The sequence below is a fragment of the Primulina eburnea genome, unplaced genomic scaffold, assembly GCF_022965805.1.
Source record: "Primulina eburnea isolate SZY01 unplaced genomic scaffold, ASM2296580v1 ctg462_ERROPOS116474, whole genome shotgun sequence".
Lineage (NCBI taxonomy): Eukaryota > Viridiplantae > Streptophyta > Magnoliopsida > Lamiales > Gesneriaceae > Primulina > Primulina eburnea.
Window position 1 is genome coordinate 32527 of NW_027331272.1, and position 12896 is coordinate 45422.

At 32.0% G+C, this 12896-nt stretch overlaps 2 protein-coding genes across 4 annotated transcripts; one reads left to right on the forward strand and one right to left on the reverse strand.

Annotated features, from left to right (window-relative positions):
* The first annotated feature begins 1845 nt into the window (after positions 1 to 1845).
* Positions 1846 to 6174, forward strand: LOC140821215 (EH domain-containing protein 1-like). Of its 3 annotated transcripts, none has more exons than XM_073181632.1 (16): positions 1846 to 2032; positions 2126 to 2205; positions 2660 to 2728; positions 2839 to 2896; positions 3154 to 3209; positions 3292 to 3334; positions 3430 to 3491; positions 3778 to 3897; positions 3995 to 4097; positions 4200 to 4249; positions 4328 to 4456; positions 4541 to 4792; positions 4886 to 4965; positions 5252 to 5378; positions 5495 to 5638; positions 5805 to 6174. In XM_073181632.1, the coding sequence occupies exons 1-16, from the start codon at positions 1948 to 1950 to the stop codon at positions 5988 to 5990; spliced, it is 1644 nt and encodes a 547-aa protein (XP_073037733.1). In that variant the 5' UTR covers positions 1846 to 1947; the 3' UTR covers positions 5991 to 6174. The 3 variants fall into 3 exon arrangements, with proteins under 3 accessions (XP_073037733.1, XP_073037734.1, XP_073037735.1); XM_073181633.1 differs by having other exon boundaries at positions 3295 to 3334; XM_073181634.1 differs by lacking the exons at positions 1846 to 2032; positions 2126 to 2205; positions 2660 to 2728 and having other exon boundaries at positions 2882 to 2900; positions 5805 to 6173.
* A 4148-nt stretch (positions 6175 to 10322) lies between these two features.
* Positions 10323 to 11200, reverse strand: LOC140821210 (uncharacterized). The gene has a single exon (XM_073181627.1). The coding sequence runs from the start codon at positions 11096 to 11098 to the stop codon at positions 10487 to 10489; it is 612 nt and encodes a 203-aa protein (XP_073037728.1). The 5' UTR covers positions 11099 to 11200; the 3' UTR covers positions 10323 to 10486.
* Positions 11201 to 12896: the final 1696 nt, after the last annotated feature.

The window sequence follows — 12896 nt, forward strand, 5'->3', positions numbered from 1 at the left end:
AGTAATGGCCGCTTCAATGAAAAACACTTATGAATCTAAGATATGTTCTAGGGCCTAAATGAACACAACATGAGAACATAATATCTTAGAATTATTGTCGTGTAAGTAATATTGACTTGGTTTACATAAATGATTGGGTAGTTCAAGACATCATGTCATTACACAACTAATAAATCCAGTAGTATATTATTAAAGAAGGTTCAAAGTCAAAAACTAGTTATCCTGATGCAATAATAATTCATAAGAGCTTTCAAGTGAATATCCATACATGCATTAGTTTCATTCATGTAGGGGATTGTTGGATAAATAGTGAGTGGTGAATGAATAATGTGAGAACTGTCCTACATTGAGATATGTGCCAAATAAAGTTTTCCTTATTAGCTCCAAATTTTTAGCTAAGGGTTTGGGCTCCAAAGGGTACCACAAGTTTTTAGAAGGAGGAAAACGCTATTAAGATGTTTCTTGGTGAAACACACACGGGCGCAGTTCAGTGCAGTGTGGTCTCTTGACGATGTTAATCTTTTTGGACAATATTTATTTGAAAAATAGTTTTTATTTCGAAAGAGTCCAATGTCTGCACCCTCTAGTGCTCCAGTCGAGTCTCGCGTGACTACGTTCTGGCGCAACTGTGCGTCCCTTTGCACTGAACAGTGTGTCCCATGACTTATCACATAAGGTATGTCCCTTGACTTATCACAGAAGAGTGTGCGCTACTTGGCTTATGTAACTCACTCTTTAAATAATCATCTGCAGGTATTCATCATATACTTTTGCATACTCATTTCGTTTTATACTTTCTCATTCGAAGCTTGAATGTTCAAGCATATCGTTGTTCGCTGCCATCTAGAAATTGTAGTGTTGCATTTCTGGATTTGAGTTGTTGTATTTGGAGACGATTGCCATATCGTATAGCATATACATACGGACAAATTCGTCGTACAGACAAAAGAATTTCCTTGGATCAACTCGTACTACTCTATGTTTCGAAGATCAACAGAAACACAACTAACATATTTAAGAGACCGACTTAATTAGAATGAGCGATTGCGAGAGATAAAAAAGATGGTGAGTAGTATTTTTTAAAAATAAAATAAAACAATCTAATTTTATTTTCGGAAATTAATTTTCTGAAAAATGAAACCAGACAACTTAACATAAGTCAAGAGTCTAACTCAGCTTTTGTTAATCACAAACTTTTAAATTTATCTTTTCAAAATTTCAAATTTCAAACAGAATTGATTTTGAAAATTTTGATTTATCATTATCAATGATTGACTACTTTCTTTTCTACGTTATCATCAATAGTTTAATGAGACAATTTTATTTGTGTATGAGCTTTAAACCCGACAGGAACTAGCGATAAATGTTGCGTTAATTATATCAACTATTTTTGTGAAAAATTTTAAAAACATTAAACTCTATAAAAATATTAATAAACTATTACATTTTTTATTTTTCAAAAATCAAATTACAGTATGTCCTTTGCTATAAAAACTCACACACATTTACATAAGAAATTAAAAACATGATTTTGCTTTGAGTAGGTATCTTGTGAGACGGTCTCACGAATCTTTATCTGTGACGAGTCAACCCTACTGATATTCACAATAAAAAACAATACTTTTAGCATAAAAATTAATATTTTTCATGGATGACCCAAATAAAATATCCGTCTCATAAAATACAATCTGTGAGATTGTCACACATAAGTTTTTGATTTTTGTTTTGTTTTTTTTAATTTTTGACGGAGGATGTTGTTTCGATTAGCCCGATAAATGTTAGAAAGGGACTTATGAAGAAACTGTAAGATATTTAAGAGAGAGAACCGGAGAAAATAAAAGCAGGTACAAATTGAATTCCCCCTTCCCCATCTTTTCAAATTCTTCCTTACAAACTCACTAATCCTCATCACTTATCCACACGTTTAAATTCACTGAGAAAGGAGAGATGGAAATCCCACCACTCACGATGAACTCGTATTCCAAGGAGTCTCAGAAAATGTATCAAACTTGGTTCAACATCGCCGATTCTGGTTCTTTTCTTACCTATTTTTTAACACTTTTTTACAATCATTTGAAGTGTTTTCCAGTATCTCATCGATTGATCGATTCTTGTATTCTTTTAGATGGCGATGGCCGTTTGACAGGGAAGGACGCGATTGCCTTTTTCGCTATGTCCAATTTATCAAAGCCTGAACTTAAGCAGGTATTAACACCAGAATGTACACTCACTTTTTCAATTTTATTTCCCTAAGCAAATCTTTTATTTCATGGTTTTGCTTTGATTGAAGAGGTTGCGATCCAGACTCCCACTGGATAAATGCAAGGAGAGTGTGCGGCCCATTTTATTGCTCATATTTAATTTTTGGTAGATATTGGTCTTTAAGAAACTGGTAAAAATATATTTAGATGACTCGAACTCCAAGTTTTGGATGGTTTTGTGTCATCATTTACTTGTTGGAGGATTGAAGCAGGAAAGCATGCTCAACTCAATGATATACTCGATGTTTGTTTTTAACTTGGGACAAATACTTTCTGATGTTATGGTTGTTTATGGGCGAATAATTTTTCTTTGATTGATTCAACTCAAGTATTAGTTATTCATACATAGTTTTTCCTCTAAAATTCGCCTATAATTTGATTCGTACCTGCTGTAAAAGGTTTGGGCAATTGCTGATTCAAAAAGACAAGGATTTCTAGGATTGAAGGAGTTCATCACTGCAATGCAGGTTCTTATTCTACATTACAAAGGTTAAAAATTAGAAGGCTTGATGCATATGAGATTTTTATATTCATGTTTGCTCTTTTTGCTTCTTTTTGCCTTTGCTTCCTATTTCAGCTCCTATCTCTGGCACAAGAAGGACATGAACTGACCTCAGATCTCCTGAAGAACACATGCAAGTGGATACATTCGATACCTTTTCTTAGGGGTTTTTTACTCTTTGTAGTCTGATTTTGAAGTATTTTTCTTCTGTATAACATAATTATCGTTTTGTTTGATGCAAAACTACACCTTTTAGAGAAATAAATCATATTTTACTGTGAGACCAAGAAACAGTTTTTATATTAGCAACAAGGTGCTTTATCCCATTATCTCTGTTGTGCTTCACATTTTATGATCGTTTAACTCAAATTGAATCTTTTGTTCTTGAAGATCATCTCGAAACACTGAGTCCTCCATCTATGGAAGGTTTGGATACCTTTGTCGAAGTAAGTAGTTTTCAATCTTTGTATTGTTTACATACACAATATTATGATCTACTGAGGTCTCAGCCTTGCATTTCTCACCCAGAAGGGTAGAGTTCCAATATCAAATGGCCATTCTGAAATTAATGGTAAGTAACATATTTTATTGTCTGATATAAAATTATTATCTTGATTCTTCATTCTTATGAAGCTTTTGATGAGTTTGACATTAAAAACAATGCAGGAAGTACTCAGCCGCAGACAACTTCTGCTAAGAGTTTTTTTAGCAAGAAGTCTAGAAACAAGGTACTACTATCATTAGTTTCACTTAGTGTTATTTGAAAACTTTTATTAAAACGATTAGGTGCATTTCTGCTTAATAGAGGACAATGCTAATTTCACTCGACATAATGTTAAGTGATTCCTACTAGTCAAGTGAACCATTACATTGAAAAACACGGAAGCCATCATTATGTTGATGACAATGTGTTGTCAACTGATATAAATTTCTAAGATAATTCAGCCTGGTGTTTAGATTTAGTTTTATGTATATTTTTATTGTCTGACTCGTTATTTTTAATATTCTTGCCAGAGCATCACCTCATTTGAAGCCATTACTTCGGTTGTCGATGGTTTGAAGATGTTATACAATGAAAAGTTGAAGCCACTTGAAGCTACTTATCGATTTAATGATTTGGTATCTCCTGCCTTGGTGGGTGGATTTAAGATGGCATTCTTGTGTATAGAAGAACATAAATTTTTATTTAAATGGGCATGTAATTACTTATAAATATTTTCTTTACTGACAGATGAGTAGTGATTTTGATGCCAAACCAATGGTTATGCTTTTGGGCCAGTACTCAACTGGAAAAACCACATTTATAAAACACCTGCTCCAGTGTAACTATCCAGGTTAGCTAGGTTCTGATCATTTAGAATATTTAAATAACTTTATAGTTCATGTCGATGTTATTCTCTAGCTTGTGACATGTTCTTCTTTTTTCCTTTTTTCAGGTGCTCATATTGGACCTGAGCCAACCACCGATAGATTCATTGTTGTCATGGTACTAGAAGTTAGATGAGATTTGTATTGTTTTTGAGTATTTAAGTTTTTCATTCGTTATATGTTTTCATGTTATCAGTCTGGGCCAGATGAACGGAACATTCCTGGTAATAGCGTTGCTGTTCATGCTGACATGCCGTTTACTGGTTTGACAAGTTTTGGTGGATCTTTTTTGTCAAAATTCGAGTGTTCTCAAATGCCACATCCTGTAAGTTATGATTTTAGAGGTGTTTAGTGCATTATAGGTTGCAACGTTAAGCTTTTGACAATTTAGTGCAATTTTTACCTGCAGTTGCTTGAACACATCACACTTGTCGACACTCCTGGGGTTCTATCGGGTGAAAAACAGCGGACCCAAAGGAGCTATGATTTTACAGGCGTAGTATCATGGTTTGCAGCAAAATGCGATCTTATTCTTCTTTTGTTTGACCCTCATAAACTCGACATAAGCGATGAATTCAAGCGGGTAATTTCATCGTTACGTGGACATGATGACAAGATACGTGTTGTATTGAATAAAGCAGATCAAGTTGACACTCAACATGTTAGTATAACAGAGTTCTCAATTTATGTAGATATTCACATGGTACAGTCCTTGTATAATAAGGATACTGACTTATCATCCCACATGTCACAGTTGATGAGAGTTTATGGAGCACTAATGTGGTCACTTGGGAAAGTTTTGAACACTCCAGAGGTAGCGCGTGTCTATATAGGGTAGGATTCTAATCTCTTACACTTGGAGTTTACATTTGAATGAGAAACCGGACGGTCTGCACCAAATGTGGTTGTTGACACTGAAACTTCATTGCCCTTCTTTTAAAGAATTCACAATAATTTCCTTGTAAACTTCTCTAATCTTCATGAGCATGAGTGCGTTCTTATTCTTAATTATTAGTTTTGCCATTTTTTTCTGTGTTATCTTTACCTCATCTATGTCTTAAACATATTATACTTGGATAATCATGGGTTGATGTCAATGATATTTCCTGTGATATGCAAGGTCATTTGACCAAAAGCCTGTGAATGAAGCTGCCGTTGGACCAGTGGGGAAGGAACTATTTGAAAAAGAGCAGGATGACCTCCTCCAAGATTTGATTGACATCCCCAAAAGGGCTTGTGATCGCCGGGTAATGACTAAAGCGAACTTTACATAAACAAAAAAATGTAACATTTGCTGCCTACATATAATTATCAGCATGATTCATTTTCTCGAAATTGGAAACTAATTCAAGTTCATTTCCAGATCAATGAGTTTGTCAAACGTGCTAGAGCTGTCAAGATCCATGCCTACATAATCAGTCAGCTCAAGAAGGAAATGCCTGCTTTAATGGGCAAAGAAAAAACTCAGAAGAAGCTTATTGCCAATCTAGATAACCTATTTGCAAAGGTAAACCGCCGAATACATGACCTCGCTCTTCTCCATTCGGAGAGAAAAATGTGGGTCTCTCATGAAACTTGTATGCTTTTCACTACATGTTAGTTCACCCTTTGAAACAAGGTAATAAAACACAAACTCAATGTTTATGACAATGACTGGAATATCCATGACACAGGTTCAGCGAGAATTTCACCTTCCTGAGGGGGACTTTCCTGATGTGGACCAGTTTAGGGAGGCCTTGGCTCGTTATAACATGGATGAATTCGAGAAACTGAAGCCAAAAATGATTCAGACTGTCGACGATATGCTTGGCTATGACATCCCAGAATTATTGAAAAATTTAAGGAACCTGAATTGCTGAAAATGGCAACCCCTTCAAGAAATTTTGAAGCCGGATTTGTTTAATACGGTGGTTATATATTTGAGTTCCAAGTCTTTAAAAATTTCATCACTCTTCCAAAATATTTGATTTCGTGCCTGTTCTAGACAATATCGATCGAAACACATTCAGTCTCCACTCTGGAAATCATACAAGATTAACATGGACACGAATGATATAATCATTAGCATCAAATTCATAACTAAGGGACAATGAAGTTTTCATCGTTTTCATTTGTTCTTTTATGAACTATATTAGTCTATAGTTACCAAGTCAAAATTAGGAAAATTGAATCTTAGCATCTGACCCTTATGCATTGACTTGAGACGAAATTATTGCGTAGCCACCCAACAGCTCCACAGCAACAATAATAATCTTTTAATTAAATTAAATCCACTGCAACTAATATTTTGACAATGCTTTTGCGAAGTTAGTTGCGTATAATTAACTAATTTGTGCGCCTAATAACATTAGATTATACATTGACCTAAGGCTTAACCATGATCTCCATTTGGAAGTTGCCTAACTCTCTCCAAATTAACTTTCATGCTCACCTTTTCTCCCCATTACTGCCATATTGTTTGTCCGTTTTTATTATTAATATGTTATTAAAATCTTAAATTTAAAATAAGATATCGGATTCAAGACTCGATTGTAACAAAAAAAACGTTCTTAGCAACAAAAAAAAAAAAAAAAAGAGAAAATGATAGCCGTACCAATCAGAAACAAGACAACAAAGGTAATCGAATTTGGCCAATTCTATCCTACTCCATGTGAGGTACTCTTTTTTGCTTTTTTTTCTTACACTCGTTTTTTTTTTAATTATTATTATTACATTTCACACTACTTTAATCAAAATCAACCAAATTAATCATTAAACTAATTTCGTTTCATGTATATAACATGTGTTATATCATTATATTATTATTATTATTATTCTCAAATTTTAAAACTTAATATTTTATATTTAAAAATTACGAGAAATTTTTATTTTATTAATAAAACTTTTACGTTTGAGGTATGAAATTTTCATTTCTATTATTCTTATTTTTGTGGTAGAATCATATAAAATGTAAAAAATCAATATTTTAAAATTTAATTATTATAAGAAATTTTATGTTCTACCCATTTATAAAAGCTAATAAAATTATTGTAGTTATTTTTAAATGCTATACATATATATATTATTTAGTGACAGAAAGTAAATTTGTCGGAGTAGGATAGAATTGTCCATCGAATTTCGTGGAAAGAACCCGTCAAGTTCGCAGGTTGTAATAATCCGAAGTAATTATCACTCAAATTTTGACTTAATCCACTAGTATTTATATTTAAAGTCAAATTTAATGTTTTGAATTGAATTTAAACAATCGGCTTGTTACGTACCCCTCTCTCTCTCTCACACGAGATAGTATACCTTCTATTAAAACTTCGTAATTTTTAATTTGTATATGATTTCACTTCATATACAAAAACACATATATTAAATTGATTCACATAAATATTATTCTTTCATATGCAAAATAAATGTTGAAGAAACTTTGATTTCACAATACTTTAATCTAAAATAACAAGGATGCCAATTTTTTTTTAATTTTTTTAAAAGATAACTAAATTCTAATCTTTTTGAATTTATAATAAAAAAAGAAGTAAGAACAATTGAATATTGATTCAATATATTTATTTTATTTAATTAATTTTAAATTGTGCAATCATATAAATATATACCAGGCATATCGTAAACTTTGATATGTTTTTATTTGGATAACTTTTTTGAAACAAATGACACCGATTTTTAATTTTAGTTTTCTATGTATGTCTCTTGTTATTAAATATTTCCACTTTAAAAATAACCACATTAATTATTTAAATTTATTATGATACGTAGTATGTTCTTCAATTTAATCAAACCTTATTAAATATCAATATAATATTATTTGATGCAAAAAAAAAAAAAAATTTTGAACATAAACATGACATAGAATAAAAAAAATATTTAATTTGAAAGTGATATTATTAATTTCTGTTTTTTTTTTTGGAATTTCATGTTTTAGGCATATTCATTTATTCTTATTAATATAAATAATTTCAATGACAAAAAATGAAATTATTTATTTATAAGAACAATGGACAAGCAATAAACACCAATTGGACGATAATAATACAAAGTCAAAAAATGGTAACACTTCATTTAAAGACCCTCCTTCCATGGAAAGGCATGAATCATTGTGAAAAGCTTAATTAAGTCTTGTACTTAAACTTGCTTAAATGAAAGAAGAAAATTGATTATAATGAAAAATAGGAAACACAAATTAATAATTTTGTTAGTAAATGATGCTATAATGTATAATTGTTTTTTTAAGCGATGTACAATCGTATTTAATAAAGTTAATTATGAATTTTTTAAAGAAAGATTAACGAACAAGAAGAAAGGAATTAAAAGAAACATAAATTAGAAATTTTACTAACAAATAATATTAGTAATGTACAATCTTGGATAATTAAGTAAAATGGTGATAAACATGCGGTAGATATTGACATTTTACAACATACAAGTTAAAGGATATTAATGCTAATGTTTTATAGTATGATTAGATCGAGTTTGCATTTGATAACACGAAAGTTATTTTAGTTGGGTATTATTTATTTCATTTATTTGTTTAAGATAATTAAAATTTCAGTTTAAATAAATATTTTTTACGTTTAAGATCGTATTAATGTCGCTTAATCTTAAAAAGTTTGAAGTTTCGATCTCACCCTTCGACGTGCTTAACATTTTTTAAAACCTTGGTGAAAACTACATCTGAAGTTAGGAATGACAATAGATCGGATTTTATATAAAATCCGCATCATTCAGGGCAATGCTAGACCTCATTCATAATAGTAGCGTGACGGGTCTAGAAGCAAGTCTGGGACACATAACCCATTATATATATCACTGATGAGTAGGTCTCTTGTGAGACGATCTCACGAATATTTATTCGTGAAACGGGACAATCTTACCGATATTCACAATAAAAAGTAATACTCTTAGCATAAAAAGTAATATTTTTTTTATAGATTACTCAAATAAGATATTTGTCTCACTAAATACGATTCGTGAGACCATCTCACACAATAATTTATATTATAAAAAATAATATTTTTTTTTTTATAGATGACCCAAATTTATAGTTTATATTATATTTATTTACAATGACTGCCCTAATCCTTAACCTTAATTCACAATAGTTTCGTCTCTTGTTAATTATTTATTTTAATGTTATGGTTTAATTAATTTTAATAAATATATTAATTTTTGAACTTTTTATTGTGTATCTATTAGTATTAAAAATATGTTTAAAGTTTAACGAGTTTGCAAGTCCAACCCAGACTCGAACTTGTCGGATTTTGGGTCGGGGCGGATCATGTCTTGGTCGAGTTGGCCAAACTCATTCCAAATCCGTTCTGTTGTCATCCTATCTATGATCTACATAAGATCGTAAAAAATTTGAAAGCTAAACTACATTTCATGGATGACAAACTTTGTTAGATCACAGATAAAATACATCAATCACGAGTGGACTAATGTTCTTCATATCTCAACACCAATAATTTTAAATGATGTGATATCTCACAATTTTATGAAATTTATATAATACATTATTCACGAGTGGAGTAATGCTTTTCATATCTCACTAAAATTTCAAGAGTAACAAAAAAAAACATCACTCTCACATATGACTGACTGACACAAGATAATAACTTATTCTGGTCACATTGCTCACAATCTTGGTAGTGTCGATGCTATCTGTGAGGGCAAGTGTCCTATAGAATCTGGACCATTTATTTTAAAAAAATTGATGGATCCCACATATGTATTGTTAAAACTGTGCCTTTATCTTTTGATGGAGTAATGTCCCACCAGGTATGGTAAAATCTTCCCACAATCTTAATGACCAAAATCAGGATTCATTACAATCCGACATGCCTTTCCTAGCAACTATTATACCTGTACAATTATTCACACACACAAAAAAAGAAATTTACCAGATTTTCATCCAAGAATATATGAAAAAGTCAACCTCCACGGCTATAATCAAGGAAATGGCTAAGCGGACAAAAGGGAGAAGGAGACAGTAGAAAAGATAAGAGGGGAGAAAACTAGGAGCACAAAAATGGCGGCTTTGTTTGGGCGTACCAGAAAGTTAAAAGCAAGAAATGAAAATGATTCACTTTCTAATGGAGTTATCAATACTTCCAAATTCAAACTGAGGTTGCTATATACGGAAATGTACAATTTGCAGATGGAAATTCCCAAACAGATGAAAAGGAAACTGAATAAGAAACAAACTAATATTGTACATATTAAGCAAAGGATTTAACAGAGGATTTGTTTATATAAAAACTAACTCATAATTTACATCATGATTGCTCAAGGATGTAGAATTTCTTGCAATGTATAAGCAAAATCAACCTTTTGTCCCTTTAATTCATATCTTTTATCCCCAAGTTCCCCAAATCCTGTCTCCAAGAAAACTCATAAACCTCCTGATTGACCCTTTCTCCGCCACTCCTTCCTCGTTCTTATCTTCCTCAGCGCCGGTGGCAGTATCATTCCCGGCAGCTGAGTTCGAATATGGAAAGTTAATATCTTGATTGGTCAAACTCGGCTCAGACTTCTCGGACTCCTGTAATTCAAGATTAATAATGTCACTTTTGATGCTTTTACCCTTCCTTCTCTCCTTCTTGTTCTTCTCCTTTTTCTTCTCGCTCAGAAGGCTATCTTCAAAAGCATCGATTATCTCGTGTATTAGCTGACGATTGGGCGACGAATCCCACTTCACCCAGTAACTCGTGTAGCACCGGAAACAGTAGCAATTGAAGTGGGGAGGGTGATCTGCGGCCGCATCCTTGGAACATCCGGATGCGAAGGGGGTTTTCTTGGAAAAGTTAGCGGAGGAGCAAGAGATGAGGTACGCCAGAACTTCTCTTTCGTCAAGAGATAAAGCAGCGGTCAAAGTCAATATCACCGCCGGCAAAAACGATAGCACCTGGTCGGAAACCGCCGGCGGCGTTGGATGCACGGTGCCTCGTCTGCAATGTTTCTTCATAGCTAAGTTTTAGAGAGAGAAACAGAGTTGTTTGCTTTTCGTCTTTTAGGTTTACCAAATAGCTTTTTGAACCAATTCTCGATGGCTTGAGCATAGAAATTGGTGACGTGCTGGGTAATTTTCCAGTGCTTCGCATAGACATGGTTACCAAATAAAATCACCTCTTCATCGAAAAACAACACCTTTTAAAGACAAAAATTTGTGTGAGACAGTTTCACGAGTCATATTTGTGAGATGGATCTTTTATTTGAGTTATCTATGAAAAAGTATTACTTTTTATGCTAAGAATATTACTTTTTATTGTGAATATCGGTAGGGTTAACCCGTCTCACATATTAGAATCTATGAGACGGTGTCATATCCATTTTAAATTAGCAACTAAAAATTTTAGTCGATAATTTTTCATAATATACATGAATTAAAATTATAGGTTATATATTTGAAAATATTGTTTGTTTAAAATAGAATAATATCATTAAATATTATTTCTACTTGTTTTAAAATAACTTTCACAAAAATCAAAGTTTAAGGTAAATTATAAATGTATTTTATTTTATTATTTTAAATGATAGCTTCAATTTTAAGTCAATTTTAGATAAGATGTACAAACAGACATAGATTCCACTAATTGATTGTTGACGTAAGGATTTCAGTAATCAATAAATCCATTATTAGTCCTAATATGTTTTAGTGGACAATATATAGATGATATTTAATAAATTATCGTAAATTTATTTATCTATATCAATTTCTTCTCATACAACTTTATCACACAGAACGTAATCAATGTGATTTACCTAGTTAACGTTATTTACATGCTATCATCGAAAAATAATGATGGCAAGTTCTCGTGTCAGTAAAAAATGCACAATTAATTTTGAGAGATTTAAAATCAAAATATTTGAAAATTTACTCTCTTTTTTTATAATAAAATTTACTTTTAGATTATAAAATATATTTTTTTGTATGAGAAAATTTACTTTAAGATTACAGGGAGTATAAAAAACGAATAATATGGGAGTCCTAATCGTTGTCTGGTTGTTCCTTTCGTGGCAACAAGTTCTACAAATTTCTATATGGGCTTCGGAATTAGACTCTCATTAAGACTGGAAATGTATTCCAGGCCCAAATATCTATTTTCTGAGGCCCAACACAGTACCCCAATCTTTTTTGCTTGATAATTGAATATTTCATAGATTTTCTTGTAAATAAAGGTGCAAATACAAATTTAAAAAATTGGATCGCATGTTTATAACCGGCCAATTAGCCAAAAACGTGGCAAAAACTTGTGTGAGACGGTCTCATGGGTCGTATTTTGTGAGACTGATATCTTATTTGGGCCATCCATTAAAAAATATTCTTTTTTATGCGAAGAGCATTACTTTTTATTGTAAATATCGGTAGGGTTGACCCGTCTCACAGATAAAATTTCGTGAAAGCGTTTCACAAGAAACCTACTCCAACAACATTATAAAGAATATTTTTTATATTCTTGTATTTCTGGTTGCTTCGATGCTACATGTGGGGCACTACCTACATATGGTTTGGATTGACAATATTCACACACATATGTGATTTTAAAAAAAATTAGTAGACCTTATGTACATGTGGTTAAATTTAGGTCATTGATTCTATCATAGGGTAATGCCCCTATATGTAAGATGAAATCAAACTATAATTCTCAAGTTGTATACTTTTTGGAAAGGCTAATTCTCCACACATATTTCTTTCTTCCTTTTTTTTTCCCTTTGAAAACACATTATATATTGAGCAAGTAGATCCGATGACGTGAAATCTA